Source organism: Tachypleus tridentatus, chromosome 11 (assembly GCF_004210375.1).
Source record: "Tachypleus tridentatus isolate NWPU-2018 chromosome 11, ASM421037v1, whole genome shotgun sequence".
NCBI lineage: Eukaryota > Metazoa > Arthropoda > Merostomata > Xiphosura > Limulidae > Tachypleus > Tachypleus tridentatus.
The window spans coordinates 95,218,420-95,236,444 of record NC_134835.1 but is presented as its reverse complement, the minus strand read 5'-3'; the positions used below and the strand labels follow the sequence as shown (position 1 = coordinate 95,236,444).

The 18,025-nt window shown below is 35.5% G+C and overlaps 1 protein-coding gene across 8 annotated transcripts in view; it reads left to right on the top strand.

Annotated features, from left to right (window-relative positions):
- Positions 1–238: 238 nt before the first annotated feature.
- Positions 239–18,025, top strand: part of LOC143232823 (rho guanine nucleotide exchange factor 7-like) — a 113,147-nt gene continuing 95,360 nt past the window's right edge. For all 8 annotated transcript variants that reach the window (XR_013017786.1, XR_013017785.1, XM_076468737.1 and 5 more), the window contains exons 1-4: positions 239–389; positions 2,217–2,355; positions 15,546–15,669; positions 16,644–16,735. Coding sequence is in view for 6 of the 8 variants with exons in the window: in XM_076468737.1 (XP_076324852.1) it covers positions 2,287–2,355; positions 15,546–15,669; positions 16,644–16,735 (285 nt within the window). In the remaining 2 variants the exon portion in view is untranslated. The remainder of the gene's footprint in view (positions 390–2,216; positions 2,356–15,545; positions 15,670–16,643; positions 16,736–18,025) is intronic.

Here is an 18,025-nt window from a genome sequence, read left to right as displayed (position 1 = left end):
TGTGAAATGAAAAGAATAATAAAAAGAACAAATGGATGAATTTTAAATTTTGTTTATCAATCGGAAAAACCAACCATAGCCATTGAGGTAGAAGGTCTCGAATATTGTTTCAAGATCAACTCTGCTTTCTAAGATGGTTTTGCCATTATACTCTATTACTATTATAATTTTTTGTAATTCTTGGGCGAACCATACCACGACAGTTCATAATATATTTAATAGTTTCAATAGTTACCTTTTTTGAATAATTACTAAGAGAGGGCGATAAAATCTGGATGTGAGAAATAAAAAGTCGTGCCCTTACCTTTTCTAGTTTGTAAATGTAAAAGTGTGTGTAGGAGTAGTTGTGAAGACGGAAAGCAATTTTATAACAGTGAAATGATTGTGAGGTAAATTTGTTGAAATTTTAAATTAGAACTCAAGCATTTAAATCCTGTTATAAATACTTTTATTGCTTGGATGGCTTAGGAGACTGATTAACTGTAATTACAACATAGTTTTTCTTCTCTAAATACATTTAAGTTATTCTTATCAATTTTATACTCATAATTCAAATCATAATATCCCACATCACTACCTTGCATTTATTGTAATTAAAAGCTGTCATTTAACATTTATTTTCTCAACTTGCCAAATGATCCAAATCCCTATGTAAAGCATTTTTCTCCTTCTTATAACCAGCATCATCAAAAACTTTAACATTATTAGTAACTTTAATTATGGTTGAAAATGAAATATATATTATTATGTTGTTTCACTCACAAATTGTTTCTAATAATTAGTTTAATGTTTCTTGATTATATAATCTATCTTTAAAATGTCTTTGAATGGGTGGCATGCTTCATTTATAGTTTAGGCTTGAGTGACAGTGCTTTTAAAATTTAGTGATTTCTATTAAGTTTATTACATTTTTGTTACCATTTTAAGTCCTGAATGAGTTTGCTGAAGACTGTGTAGCACCTAACTGATGCTTAGTAGATCCATGTACTTCTCTGTCATGTCTGAAGATTCATTAAGATAGTTTCAAAAAGGAAAAAAAAAATGTCTAGTTATTGAATTATACAAGAAAAATATTGTGTAAATGGTATCACAACAAAAATTATTTGTTTGGGATGCACAGAAAAACGTTGCAAAATTTAACAAATGAAAAACATGCGTCTAAACTTGACATCTGCTTTGTATTTAAGGCTGGGCACAAATAGCCTTACTGGTCCCTGGCTTTTAACTGGTTATGCATGTAGTTTATTACAATTTATAGTGGCTGCTTTGGTCTTCTGTGTTTTAGATTTGAGATATATTTTTACTTGGGTATTCTTGTGGTTTTTAACAGTTAGTTTTTTGTTATTAATTTCTAGGCATGTAAAATTATTTGTGTAAATATAAAGAATTATTTCACATTTAGATAAAGGAAGTTATATATTAGCTAAGAATAAAAATCATGGAACATGAGACTGAGCACCTGTAAATACTTGATATAAAATTAAAAATCATGACATTAGTGTTTCACAATGAATTTATTTATATAAGGTTAAAAGAAAAAAATACAATTTTGGTAATTTTATTGCTTCAATCTATATATTTATGAACTATATTTTTAGGAAGAAATTAAAATTAAATAGCTGTTGCAGAAATGTAAGCAACAGTATTTGTAACTGTACATATGCACATAATTTAAATACTGTGCATTTTATGTTGGTCATCTCTTTCTATTGAGTTACTCACAGACATGCATATGTATTTGTAATTTCAAAGTTTACTCTTTTCTCTTATTTAAAAAAAACATTTTGTTTATGTGCCTGGAGAACATTTCTTGTTTTCTCCTTATAAGTACTTAAGGCCTGGCATGGCCAGGTGGGTTAAGGCGTGCGACTCGTAATCTGAGGGTTGCAGGTTTGCATCCCCGTTGCACCAAACATGCTTGCCCTTTCAGCCATGGGGGCATTATAATGTGATGGTCAGTCCCACTATTCGTTGGTAAAAGAGTAGCCCAAGAGGTGGCAGTGGGTGGTATGACTAGTTGCCTTCTCTCTAGTCTTGCACTGCTAAATTATGGACGGCTAGTGCAGATAGCCCTTGAGTAGCTTTGCATGAAATTCCAAAAACAAACAAACAAAACAAACCTTATACTTAACATTATATTTCAAAATACATTACTTTTATTTTGTGCTATTCCAAAACAAAAGTCTTCAAAAAATTTTTGGTTTGTTTTATTATAGACCAACTTAAAATGATGCAGAAAACACTCAATATGTGGATCTGAAATATTAGATTATTCTTATCCTGAAAATGGCAACTGATGGTTGTCCACATCTTGTGAAGGCTCTTTATAATTTTAAGGGTTCAAACAATGATGAGGTAAGATTTTATCATATCTTCATATTGAATAAGGTTTGTGCAATGTTGTGTTTCACTTGTAGTATTTTGGATTGTTATCAGAACATTGTACTTTTTTCTTTTTAGGATGGTAATGTGTATATTTGGATATTTACAATAGTTAAAGTAAACTGAAAGGTGAGTAATTATTAAAATTAGGAATAGTGAGAACACCACTGTGTTTACAATGTCAAAACTTATTCTTAAACTTTTGAAAGTTGTATGATATTCTCTGCCATTTAGCTAATATATTCCTGATTTAAGTAATCAAAGATCTTTTTCTTTAAAATTAGCAATTCATATTTTGGTTAGTAAACAATTTGTTTCAACTTATGTTTACAGAAAAACATAAGCTTGTTACACTAAATCTCTAAAAGTAAACACAGATACGTGTTTGTGATGTTATTGGACAATGAAGAAGGATATATACAATTCAAGTCTAATATAATGATAATTTTATAATATAGTTGATAAAATAATAGTCAAACTGTTATAAATCACAAGTTAAATGTCTTTTTTCTTTTTTTTTCTTTCTCTGTCATATTTGAGTACATCTCTCAGGTTTATTTTTAGGCACATGTTGTAATACTTCATTACATATCTTAAACATGAAACTGATAAAATTTGAAAAGTCTGAAGGGGAGTACCTGTTTTTCATGATGGTAAAGAATTCCAAACTTGCATAGATAAATCATGATTAAAAAGAAAAAACTTAGAATATACACTAAAGAACGATGATTAACTCAGTTAATATTATTAATTAACAATAAGTATTGAATAACTCATGTAGTGTCATGTAAAATAATTTACTAATTGAACTTGTATTAAATAAAATCAAAATTAGTGTTTCCAACTATTAATATTCATGGTTATATTAACTATCCAAGTAATCAAATATTGATATTTTGATTTATTATTTTTATTAATTCAGGTTTGTTCAACCTAATCTATTAATGCCATGATTTGTGAAAATAATCAACTAACTAAATTAGTTTTCTTATTATTTCTGTTTAAAAACAAACAAAAGCAACAGGCATTTAGAAATTTTAGAATTAGTTTTGTGTATCCAAGTGATCAAAATATTGTCATTATAATTTTTCATTATTTTTGATTAATTCAAGTTTTTTGTCACAATTCACAAAAATGAACTAATCAAAACTAGAATTTCTGATTATTACAATTTTTGAGTACTTCAACTCTACAAGTAATCAAAATATTGTGATTTTTGGTGATGAGAAACCCATTTGAAGTAAAAATTTATCTCGAGACAGCTGGTATAGGTATTAAAACTTTTATTGAAATAAACTAGAGAACAATAATTCAACCTTCTTAGATAATCTTTGGGTTAATCTGTTCTTTACTTTATTCTAGTAAAAGTTTTAGTATCCATATCAGCCATCTTGAGATGCATCTTTACAAAGTATTGCCATCGTAATTTCTCATCCTACCTTCTACGGAAGTTGGTATCCTAAGAGGAGGTTTTGGATGTAGTTGATTTACAAAATATGATCTGCTGTGCCCTAGACACTCTGCACCTTGTAATTTTTGCTTTTGATTACACACTGTACACACAGGTAGAGTATACATGGCTCAGAAGTAGTGTGGTTCCCCTCTTGTGTTCTTCAGATTTATTTCTCTCATTGTCAGGGGCACCCTTCAGATGCTTTTGGGTATACTTCTGTCATTCCCTTGCATTGGTCCCTCTCCCTTCTTGATGTGGGATTCTAGCTAATCTTGTGAGATAACATACTAGAAGTTATAAATTTTCTATATGGTGCTGATAACTTGGAAATGAAAGTTTAAGGAGTGAAGAGGGAGTTGCATGTGTCACATGAACATGTCATGCTCCAGTTAGAACCTATCAGGTGATGCATGAGGATTTGCATGAGACATATATAAAAAAAAAAAAAAAACTTCCAGTTCCAAGAGGGTGGTTGTCGAAGGCTTGTGGCATCCCTAAAGGTGTTTATATACAGAGGGCTGCAATGAACAAGAATACCTAATCTTGTGAGAATAGTACCTATCAGAAATATCTTTTCAGTGTAGAAACGTTATAACTTTAAAGTCACTACCATTACAACTTCAAGCTCTGTCAGTGACCAACAACCTGTCTCATGGGCTTTGAGTCCATTATTATTGAGTGAGAAAATTTCAGCCTTTGTGTGTTGAAAGATGGCTTCTTTCTTTTAATTACCATATAATACTAAAATGATCATCATTATTTCCCTTTTGATACTAAATTTAATGATGCATATTCATAAAATTGTAGTTTATTAAAATTTTGAATGCAATTCAACAAATGAGATTGCATGACCTTTGACTCATGATCTGTGTTAATAGGGTTAATTCTTGGGTGAGTTTTCACTTCTGGATTATGGATGATGAAGATTGATGTGTTGGGTACCTATGTACACATTCCTGGCATATTGGCATTGCCACTATTTTATTCATCAAGGACATGTTTGCAGTTATAGGCTCTATTTCTCTCAGTGTGGATTCCTGTATGTGGTGAGGGGACCTCCCGGGGAAGGTTCTGTTCTTTCAGTTTACCTCCTCTGGGATCTAAACATCTAACCATGTGTTTGCCATGTGTGACGACCCATGAAGGGTAGGAGAGGATCCTGGTGGTTGAGGGGTCCAACCCTAACACACCACTTTGGCCTTGAATTTCTGTAGACAGGGCTAGGGTCAACCAAGTACCAGTGTTGATATTCTCAACAGGTGCTGTGGACATTGTATTTGATGCTGGTGTTTGGGTATAGTGCTCACGAAACCTTGGCATTGCTGCAGTGTCTTTGTTTGACATTGTAGTGGGTCCCCTCATACGGCTCCATGGTGTCAGTGGTTTGGTCTCTCAAAGATGTCATGTCATGATTCATTAACATGTGCTCGTTAGGGTGGCAAGGACCATGATGCCTGTGAGTGTGAAATGGACCCTCATTGAGTCTGTTGCAATAGGTTTCAATGTTCAGGTTTTGTTCTTGCTCTAAATTATTGGAAGAAAAAGGGGTGCAGTGTTTAAAAATGATTAAAACAATACTTATCCTGATGCTCAAAAGTTGCTGTCCACCACTTCATTTCGGACGTATGCTGCTGCACTTCATTCCACTACTACAGTGGGAGTGCAGACAGATCTCTGTGCCTCCAAAAGAATCCTTCTCAAAATAAATGAAGTCTTTTGACCTCCATTGCTAAGAAAGTTGATGGATCAACTTCAACACTCATCTCTGTGCCTTACAAATCCCAAGATCCACTTCCTTTGGTTGTAGGTACAGGCTTTTTCTCGGATACATCTTCTCCCACCCCAAGATCCAAAATGATCATTTGTTCACATCCTCAGTCACTGGAATCCTCTTCCAACAGCAAAAACCTGTCCAATTGACCCAGGGCAGGATCCATGGAGGTTGATAGACCTCCCTTGAATAAAGACAGTAAAGAAAAAGATGTTATAAACAGAAGGTTTCTCTACCCAATTTGCCTGCATATAAAGAAAAATGGCCACGTTGATACAATGGAACTGTCGAGGTTTACGTTCCAATATGGAAGATATCAAAACAATCATTGCTTCCTACTATCCTGTATGTCTTTTCTTAGAGGAGACATTTCTGAAACCTGCTGATACAGTCACCTTTTGGCAGTTTTCTTTGTACAGAAATGACAGGCTGTGTGATGGATGAGTGCATGGAGGGGTGGCACTGTTGATAGATTAGCATATGCCCACCCTGTCTTTACCAGTCGACACACCATTGGAGGCTGGAGAGATGTGATCGATCAGGCCTTGATGCTCTCATTGAACAGTTGCTGTCTCCCTTTTTAATCCTGGGGGACATTAATGGACATCATCCCCTGAAGTGCTGATATCGATAGCAGGGGTTGTTCTATAGAACACATGCTCTCTGACCACAACCATTCTCTTTTCCGTACTGGTTCTTTTACGTATTTTCATTCACCTAGTCTGTCCTTTACTGCTATTTCTCTCAGTTTGCTTCCTTTCACTGTTCTCCTATTTTTCTTGGAGGGTTGACAATTTTCCAAGAGGCAGTGATCATTTTCCTATAACTTTGAGAGAGAATGGCCGTGGTCAATGCCACCCAACCCTTGTGCCCATGTGGAAGCTGGATCATGCAAACTGGCCCTCTTTTACTACTCTCGCAGTACTTAATCCTGCCATCATCTGTAAACCATCAATAGATGACTGTGTGGTAGCAGTAACTGACTGTATTATACAAGCAGCTGCTTAATGTATTCCTAAAACCTTGACACATTTTCCATGATAACCTCGTCTGTGGTGGAATCCTGCCTGCCACATGGCACAAAAGTCTTAAAAATGGGCCTGGAATACTTTTTGTAGGTATCCCACACTCTTGCACTGCATTACTTTCCAGCAGGCCCATGCACATGCTCAGTGGGTAAGATGTCAAAACCAGAAAGACTCTTGGATTAAGGTCACAACCAGAATATCTTCTACCACCAGTTCCAAAGTCTTATTGAACAGGATTCGAAAGGTCAGTGGGCAATATAATTCTGTCTCCCTCTCGATTGTGCTCTATGATGGCCAGGAAGTAGCTGATATCTGGAGCTGATACTCTAGGTGAAAGATTTTGCCAGGTATCTAGCATCTCTGCTTCTTCCTCCACCTTCTTAGCTGTCATGACTTGGGAAGAACAATCACCTATGTCCATTTGAGCTGATTGTCTATATGACTATAATTATCCCTTTATACTGGTGTAACTCAAACTTGCCCTTCATTGGTTGGACCTAATTATGCACACTATGAAATGCTGCACCATCTGTGTCCTGCTATTCTTCTGTTTGTTTTTAACCAGATCTGGCAGGAGAATGTTTTTCCTGATACCTGGCTCCAGGCTATTGTCCTATCTTTCTCTAAGCCTGGGAAGGATCCCAAGATTCCTTCAAGCTACCATCCAATTACTTTGACTAGCTGTCTCTGTATGACCTTAGAGAGGATGGTTTATGCTCATCTTGTCTGGTTCCTTGAATCAAACAACCTCCTCTTGCTCTTGCAATGTGCATTCCAATAAAAGCGTTTCACCATGGACCACCTGATTCGACTTGAAATGTCAATCAGAGAAGCCTTTCTCAAACAACATCTTGGATCAATATTCTTTGACATTGAGAAGGTTTATTATACAACATGGAGGTATGGCATTTTGTGAGACCTCCATATATATGGGTTACATGGCCATTTGCTCATTTTTATTAAAAATTTTTTAATGGACAAGAGATTCCAAGTTTGTGTGGGTTTGACACTTTTCCGTTCTTTTCTACAGGAACTTGGAGTACCCCAGAGCTGTGTTTTGAGTGTGACATTTTTCAGCATAAAGATAAATGCCATCATTGAACAACTCCCTCTCAGGGTTTCAAACGGGCTCTTTGTTGACAACTTTCTCATCTTATTTCAGTCACTAAACATGAGGTATATTGAGCAGCAGCTACAGACTGCCCTCAGTCATTTACTGAAGTGGATCCCAACAAACAGCTTTGACTTTCTAAAACCATTTGCATACACTTTGACCACCAACGGAGTGTTCATTTTGATCCTGAACTCCATAATGGTGAAGTTGTACTGCCTGTGGTCTCTGAGACAAAGTTTTTGGGGCTTATTTTTGATCATAAGCTGACCTTTCTACCACACATCAAGCAAGTATGAGTCAAATGTACAAGAGCACTGAGCATTCTTCATGTCCTCTCTTATGTTTTCCTTTCTCGATGGACCATACTTTTTCAGAACAGACAATCTGCCATTGCTTTCTGTGTTCACTGCTGAACTGTACACCATTTCTCTTGCCCTGAATCAATAGAAGCTAACCAGTACTCAAACTGCACTATTTATACTGACTCACTTAGTTCTCTACTGGCCCTGGAATCACTTCACATTAGTTCACACCCTGTTCTTGCTGATATTCAAAATTGACTGGCCCATTTTTCTTTAACATCTACTTCTGTCCAGTTTTTCAGGATCCAGGGCCACATTGGTACTTGCAGGAACGAGCTAGCTGACAACGTAGCTAAATCTATCTACTGTGACACCATTACTGCTGTGCCTGTTCCATACATGGACTGTGGTCTTGTATTCAAGGTTCAGCTCTGTGCCATCAGGCAGTTGACTTGGAGTGAGCAACATGAAACAAGATTTTCCAAATAAAACCCTATATTGGACTTTGGCCATCTTGCTTCTGTAAGGGTTGGAAAGAGGAAGTTGTTCTAACTAGACTATGCATTGGTCACAGTTTTTAACTGATCATTTTCTTTTATCTGGAACTGATGCACCAGTTATAGGCTCTACTCCCCTCAGTGTGGATTCCTGTATGAGTTGAGGGGCCTCCCGGGGAAGGTTCTGTTCTTTCAGTTTACCTCCTCTCAGATCTAAACATCCACCCACATGTTTACCATGTGTGGTGACCCGTGAAGGGGAGGAGAGGATCCTGGTGGTTGATTGGTCCAACCCTAACACACCACTTTGGCCTTGAATTCCTGTAGACGGGCAGCCTTTGGGTGGCCCCCTTGGGTCAGTTGGCTGGTCCACCTGGGCTAAAGTCAACCAAGTACCAGTGTTGGAAGTTCTCACTGGGCATTATGGACATTGTGTTTGATGCTGGTGTTTGGGTATAGTGCTCACGAAATCCTGGCATTACTGCAGTGTCCTTGCTTGACATTGTAGTGCATTCCATCGTAGGGCTCCATGGTGGTTGGGATCAGTGGGCACTGAAATTTTCTTTTTTTCCTATGGATCCTCCTAATAAAAACTTAAATAAAATAAAAAAAATGGTCAACAGTTAAATGACCTCGTCTTGAAGACTGATCAGCAATCTTCAATGTCTATACCAACAGTTGTACCCCATTTTCTCGTTCTACATTCTCTTTCTGAAAAACCTTTAGGACAAATGTCCCCCCTTTTTATTCAGAAGGGACTGGCTCTCCAAAGGCAGTAAAGAAGCTTTGATCTGGAGACATTGTTTGAAACATCCACATCCCAACACAGTGAACTCCTCTTGAAATCAAAGGCAATTGGGGATGTACCTATTGAGGTTACCCCTCATGCTATCTTGAATTCATCACGAGGAATTATTGTTGAGAGGGATTAGAAGAACATTCCCGAGTCAGAGATTCTCTCTGGTTTCTTCACTCAAGGAGTTTCTGCAGTGAGGCACATCTCCACTCGCAAAGATGGAGTTACACTGCCGACGAACATCCTAATTTTGACATTTACATCACCACGTGCACCTGCCACCATTAAGGCAGGTTATCTAAATTGCAGGGTACGGCTGTACATTCCAAACCCTCTCCGATGTTTCTATTGTCAGAGGTTCGGCCCCTCAAAGACGTCATGTCGTGGTTCCTTGACATGTGCTCGTTGTGGTGGCAAGGACCATGGTGCCTATGAGTGTGATATGGACCCACATTGTGTCAACTACAATGGTTCTCACCCTTCCTACTTTTGTTCTTGTCGTAAATGGTTGGAAGAAAAAGAGGTGCAGTGTTTGAAAATGACTCATAACATTAGTTATCTGTTCCTCCCATACATTCCAACATACCCAAAGATCCACATCCTTTGGTTCCAAATACAGGCATTTCTTCAGATACATCTTTTTCTTCCACCCCAAGATACAAAACAATTATTTGTTGCATCCTCAGTTACTGGAATTCCCTTCCAACAACAAAGACCTGCCCAATCCTCCTAGTGTGTTTTCCTTTCTCTGTGGGCCATACCTTTTCAGAACAGACGATCTGCCATTGCTCCTTTTGGCCTTTGCATTTTGGTGCAATTGGATGAATTAGATCTGTCCTTGGATAACATTGCAGAATCCACAGGTCAGCCCATCCCACCATGGCTTATTACAGTCTCCAAATGTGACCATTCTCTATGTCATCTGAGAAAGGCAGATACTCCCGACTGGAAGTATCGTCTTTTATTTACTGAATATCTTTCGAACAATCTTTCCATTCCAATTTATACAGATGGTTCCAAATCAGGTGACTGTGTGGGCTCTGCTATTGTTTGTTGCAGTTCGGAAGTTGTGCGCAGAATCCCCTCTACAGCTTCTGTTTTCACTGCTGAACTGTATGCCATATCTCTTGCCTTTGATCATATTGAAGCTAAGCATTCAACTGCACTACTTATACCAACTCGCTTAGTTCTCTACTGGCCCTGGAATCGCTTCACATTGGCTTACAGCCTGTTCTCGCTGATGTTCAAAATTGACTGGCCCATTTCTCATTAACATCTTCTATCCAGTTTTTCTGGATGTCAGGCCACGTTGGTGTTCGCGGGAACGAGCTTGTAGACATGGCAGCTAAATCTATCTGCTCTGGCACTATCACCATTTTGCCTATTCCATACATGGAGTATGGTCCTGTATTTAAAGCTTGGCTTTGTGCCAGCTGGCAGTCAACTTGGAGTGAGCAAGACTGGAAAGACCAACTTCAGGTGACTAAAGCTGCTTTTTGAACTACCTGTTAGTCATCCTGCCTGGTGAGTTATTATTAAAATTTTGCAACAAGTCTTAAATCTTTTATTAATTTTTGAAAATGGCTATAAGATGAAATAACTCGGAACCAGGACTGGAAAAGCCAATTTCAAGTGACTGACGGTGGTTTTTATACTTACCTGTTTGTCTTGCTGGTGAGTTATGTTAATTACAATTATGCTACAGAAAGTCTTTTAACAACTTGTATTACTGTAATTTTTCTATTAACATTGTAGACTAGATGTAAACATTGGTTTTATGCTATTTATGTTTTTTTTTTAAACTTTGTTTTATTTTACCTTAAATTTCTTTTATGAATTTTACTAAAATTACTTTTAATTTTTTAACAGATGTTTGGCATGGATAACCTAGCTGCTTTGTGCCATAAAACACTAAATCACCCAACCAGCCAACTTAGGTTCTACTCTTTGGCTGGCTTCTGCTCTTTATGCTTTCTGTTAAGTAGTCTGAACATTTGCTCTACTTCATGCCACAGACCATTGTTTTTACCATTACATGAACAATTGCCTGATTTTGGATTCTTTTCAGGTCCAGTTGTCTCTTCATACTCCATTTTTTCTTCAAGAGGCCACTAGAGTTGTTGGCTCATCAATGTGTAGAAGTCTTTTCTCACATTCACATAACATCTAATTCATCTTGGTGTGCTTTTCAATTCCCTCATCAGTTGGGCTCATACTATTTACTTTTTTTGCATGATGTGGAATATTTCATTTGCATTTTATTGGCCTCACCCTCTCTAACTTCTTGAGAGACTCTTTCTCTTTTGGGGATGTGGGTTTTTCTTAAAGCCCTCATTCATTTTGGTCTTGCCACTGTGCATCACTTTCAAATGTAGCCTCCTTCAGGATCTCTTAGATGCTTCTATTACCCTGCCTCCTTACATTTGGTTTGACTTTGCTAGGTGGTTGGATTGGTCCAGCACAACTATTGGAGTTTTCTTTCACGTCCTTTACCAAATTGTCATCTTTTTATGAATGCTTCCTCTTCAGTTTGGGTGTTTATCTCAATGCTCAGGAGGTTTTTGGTCATTGGCTAAATCATCCTTATATATCAACATGTTGGAATTGCTGGTAATTCATGATACTGTTCTTCACTTATCTGATGTTTGGTCTGATGGTACTCTCTGACAATTCCACAGTTTTGTCTTATATCATTGGGCAAGAAGGTATTGGATACAAAATCTTTGTTTTTGGATGTTGAATCTCCTCTACTGGGTCCACAATCATCATCCTCTACTGGGTCCACAATCATCACATCCAATTATTAGTGTTATATTCCAAGTGCTCTGAACATGGTCACAGGTAGATGAGCTTGATCTGATAAGATCCTCCTGACAGAGTGGTCTTTAGATTTGCAGGTGTCTTAGTAGTGGTTTGCACACTGGGATATTCTGGATGCGGATGTTTTTGCCACACATCTCAATGCACAATTTCCCCATTTTTGGTCCCCATTTCTTTATTGTTTAGCAGAAACTTTAGATGGTATCAGTTAAAACTGGATAGGATATTACCTGTATGCATATTCTTCTCTTCATCTCCTCTCAGGGTCCTTTTGTTGGTTCAAACTGCTGGCTCGATTTTGGTCTGCTTAGTCATGGTTCCCACTTCTGCACATTTTCATTGTTACCCCTCCTTCATTTGTCACTGTCTCCCATGCTCCTTTGTCAACTTCAGTCAGATGTGCATCATCTGTTCATTTCCACTCTGACTTCATGTGTGCTTTTGTTCAGACAATCTGAATTTTTCAAATGTGTTGCCTCATTGCCCATCCTCTACATCTTTCCTGTTTGACAGTTTATAAGTGTAAATGGTATACTTTCTGCTACCGTATGATGTTCCAGAGTTTCTATTTTTTCTTATTTCCTGACAGTTTGTTTTTGCCAAATATTTCTATTGCTGTGAAGGGTAATTCCACTTTTTCTCCCTTTTCATTATCCTTCATTTCCGAAATTCATCATTGTTCATATCCTGACTACAGGTCTAGGCTCTTCAGTGGTATATTACTGACACTGCTTCTCTGTGTGGTTCCTGTTAACCATTTGTTTATTTCATTAGAATCCTTCCACATCCCGAGATCTTTTTCCAGTTACTCTTACAAGTTGGATTTACCAGCTAATTATGCTGCTTTATTTTTCCGTTTTACCTGATGAGTGTTGCCTTTCAGGGACCTTCTCATCAAATTATTCACTTCACTAGGTCCCTTGCTGCCTACTTTCATCTTCCTTTGGAGGTCATTGTTGAGGCTGGTCTTTGGACTACATCTTGTACCTTTGTTTCACACATGGCTATTTCTTGCTCCACAGGTTTTTCTTTATTTCCAGTTACTAATTTGAACATTGCAGTGTTATTATGACTTGTGAGTACTGTTTAAGAGGCCTTTTTACAAGTTTTGTGGATTCCACTCTGTAACAGTGGTGCCTGACCAGTTATATATATTTTCAATAATTTTCAGTGTTTATCCTGTAACTATATTCAATGTCAGTTGCATTGTAGCTCTTCCTCCCATGGACCTGCTGTACAATTCTAGATGTTGCCAGGTTTTGGATGTAGCACTACACCATATAAATGTACATATGACAGATTGCTTTTTTTTTTTTTTTTTCATACTGTGGCATTCCTCCTTTCTATAGTCCTCCAGATGTACATTTGTGGGGAGGTTTGTGTTGGTTGGAGATGGTTATAATTAGAATCATGAGTCAATGGTGTGATGCCCTTTTTACTGTGGACCTGCTCTAAAATTCCAGCTGCTGCCAGGAGTTGGTTGAAGCATTCTGCCACGTCACAACTATAACTATATATATAAAATAGTTTGTCCCTTAGGGTGAAGATGTTGGTTAGATCTGTTCAGGCTTAATAAGCTCTAAGATGCTTTCTGGCCAGTATCCTTACTCCTACTGGGGATTAAAAGAAACGTACCTAATGCTTTAAGGTTTTGAATTGGAGGTAATGTCATCTCATTATGGCTTTCTACTTTTCTAAAATCTGGTGAATGTTGGTTCATGGTGGATTAGGGACTGGTTGATTTGGAAATGTCCACAGGTGGAGAGAGATTTTGGTATAGAAGCTCAACTTCCCTACCAATTCTTGTCTCGAGGCTAAGAGGTAGGTGTTCATCAGCCTACTGCAGAACTGGTATACAGTTACAGATCCTGCCAGATGTTGGATGAAGTCAGACTACCATTATGTTCTACTGCACCCTAGCCACTCATTACCTTGGGGTCACATTAGCAGTTAATATGTATTGTGGGATTTGTTCGTTTTCTACCTTTCACATCTTAAAGGAATGAAGAGTGTATCTGTAGAAGATGCGATGTAGTTTTTTTTATACATTTCATGGTTTTTCTCTGTCTGCTTCCTCAAGGGGGATCAAATTTTCACTATCTCTCCACTTGTTCAATGTGGAATTCTAGCTACTTGTGAGTAGAAGTAAGATATTGTAATGGAAGTTAACATTCTCCTAAACCTAAAATATATTTCTGATAGATACTTAACTTCTTGCATATCTCACCCACCTTCCCGTTTTCAATAATAGAAATGTAAGTTTTATGACCAATTTCAAAGTAATTAATGAGTGTGAATGTGGAGAGGTTGCTGGTTTAAATAGGGGTTGTGTTGCACTTTTACTGATGGTGAGCTGCTGCTTAATCATTTACACATGGATATGCAGAAGCATTAAGTAGAAGGCAAGTGGGGAGTGTACTAATTGAGAAAAGCTATTTTGCAAGAGGATGTAAATATCTATCAAAAATACAATTTTTGTTTAGGAAAATGTTAACTTCAATTATGTTTGAAAAAAAAATTATTGAAAAATAGCTGATACTAGAAAATTGATGAAATATCGTTTAGTAGGTTTAAGGAATTTGGGCTTACTTACAAGTGAGGTTTTTTTGCTACTATAACTGAAACAAAAATTCAGTTTACACCATAGAAGAGAACTTTAAATTAAGGCTTTCTCTTGATGATGTGAGTATATGGAATTTAAGCTAAGAAATAATAATTTGATTAAATAAACTATTCTTTGATTTTCTCACTCTACTGTTGATTAAAAAAACAAAATTACTCCACACAGTATGGGAGAAGTCATACAAGGAACAGAAATGGATTGACATTGTAACTTCCTATGTGCTGTAGTAATTAAACTTAATTGAATATAATTGATATTTGATGGTTTTCATTAGTTTCTACAGTGTTTTATACAGTATGCTATCATAAGTAGTTTACAATATTAATTATTTTATTACTTATTGAACTGATACTTATACAATGTGTATGTAAGTCAGAAAAAATTTACTACCTGTAATTCTGCCTATAATGGAGTAAGATGCAATGTTTAACTACAATGTGAATGAAATGTCCATGTTTAAATATTTTACTGATATCAAATGTTTGCAGAAAAAACATTGCTAAATGCAATATTTTGTTACTAAGAAAAGTAAAAAAATTGCAAAATGTGATTTTGGCAAAGAACAAAGTGGTCCCTGAAACATAACTATAGTATCTTCCTCAATACATTATGGAAAATAGACTAACTCATGATGTTGGTCATTCAACAAGAAAAGAATTCATTGTTTTTCTCTTAGAGGTGTGTCTGCTTCTAATATTGGGCAATGATTGATAAAGCTTTAAAACTATTTCTCATCTAAGTTTTTTTGTTTTTTTTCAGTTAAATTTTACAAAGGGAGATATAATCACTGTGACCCAAGTTGTTGAAGGAGGATGGTGGGAAGGAACACTGAAAGAAGTAACTGGATGGTTTCCTAGCAACTATGTAAAAGAATATATGCTAGGTAAGATAAAAAAAAAAAAAGTTTGAATGTCTGTTTTTGCTTGAGTACATAACATGCTCAAAATCTTATTATTTCATCAAAGTGAAAAATACTACATTTAAGTTTTTTTTCATCTCTTCAAAATCATAGAAACCATCATATATGGTATTTGTTTGCTACACTGGAAATAATATATGGCTGAAAATGTTTTGAACTAGGATGCTATATATACATTTGTATTTGACAATCTTTTATTCACATTTTCATCAGCAAACAACCATTCTTGTTATTTTTTTGTGAATGTGTGAAATATTCTACAATGGATATGCTACTTGAACAAATTTGGTTTTGGTTTACTAAATAAGTTAAATTTCTGGAGAGTTTTTCAATTAACATGGAAAATAGCCAACAGCTTGATGAGATTGCTGAAAAACTGTACATGTGAAATATGTTATACAAAATGCAACAATAGCATCAATTTATAGACTTGCTTTATTATGTATTTACCTATCAATTTAAACACATTGTAGTCCTACCATTTAAAGTTGTTTGTTATATTTTGTAACCCTGGTTCTCTAACTTTTGTGTTGGTAGACTACATTAATGTTTTTTTTTAATCTCAACAGACCACAGTTGGTTCTGTACACTATTTTGTTGCTTTTTTTCTATAATAATTGAGTTGTCCTACCATGGACATTTTAATGATTTTGAAAGATGAACATCTCTAATAACTATTGATTGCGTATTTTAATGTAAAAGTAACAAAATATACATAAATGCATATTAGAGGCCCAGTTTCTAACTTTTGGTCCTTGGGCTTCCTTCATATGGTCTGTAAAAAGTTTCATAGTTACAGAAAAGAATAGTTTGTTTGAAAGGAGGGAAAAAATAATAATTTATTGAATAACAGGATTATTTTAACCATATTAAAAATTATTTTGGAAATCACATATCTTAGTATATTTTATTCTAATTTATAAATTTTGTATGTTCAGATTCTTTTAGAAAATCTCAACAACCAGTTTCCAAACACACAGATTTTGCTTTGTCTGTTCATCAAGAAAAGTTGGAACTATATAGAGAAATGGTGGGTTTAAGTTTTACTCATTTTATGAGTTGTAATTTTAAGGGAATATAGGTGAAATATGCTGAAAGCTGTGACAGTTAAGATATCAAATAGTTTATTGTATTACTCTTACTGGTCAGCTCAAACTTGTAATTTGAAGTAATAGATTATATAACATAAAATGTGTATTAAAGAAAAAGTCATCTGAACAAATTGTTTTAGTAAATAATACAAGCACTAAAGTGGAAATCAGAATAAATTTTATTCATAAGCCCAGTTAAGCATTTTAAAAGTAGAACTTTGTTTTGTCATATATCTTAAAACTTTACATCAATTAGCTACCTTTTGTTTTCTCTAACTATTAAGGAAGATAAAAAAAAAAAAAAAAAAATTGGATACACATAAATATTCAATAAACTTAAACTACTGTATACAGTAAAGGCAAAGGTGATTGCTGTTGGTGATTTTAAGGTCAATTCAGTATAAATTTATAAATGATTAACTTTTATGTTGGTAAAACAAAATCAAGAATTCAGCAAGGCCCATTAATTAGCATACTAAACTGTGCATCCATTGGTTTATCAATTGGACCCTTTAGCACCAAAAATGTCAAAAAAACAATCCACTTTGCACTTTGGTACTGTGGGTGTGCTATAAGCATGACAGTTAATTTTCACTAGTTGGGCAGACAAGAGTAGCTGATAGGCTGGTATTGGGGGAAAAACAATTGTAGTAAGTTCACTATAAGAAGTTACAATAGTTATGTCTACATCATTAAAATGGTTTTAAATCATTGCAGTGAAAATCACAGAAAAATCAGTTTTTTTTTATTGTGATAAGTAACATTCAGTGGAAATTTTCTTGACTTGAACGCATTAGTAATATTCAAAACATTTAATGCAACATTGTTTATAGGCAGTACTATATTTAGAAGATGGTTATGAATTGAAATGATTTACAATATATAATGCTGAATATTTAACCATTTTTTTTGATGGACTTAGTGTAAAATACACGAGTTTGTATCCACATTTTCACACATTACGTACTTATACAATAATTTAATTTGGAAGACATTTGGTAAACATCAAGTTTTTTTTCTAATGAAGTATTTTACTAAAGATTTGTTTGTCAAAATATTGGATGTGTTTTATTACTAAGCTGAGTGCAAAGTGGTTTTCATGTTGTAATTAAAAATCTATTCTTTGTCCCGAAACTGAAATTTTGTCATCTCTAAAACCTTCTAAATACATTTCAAATGTTTATTTTCCAAAAAACTTCATATTTTGTTTATTTTATCTATCCTAACTA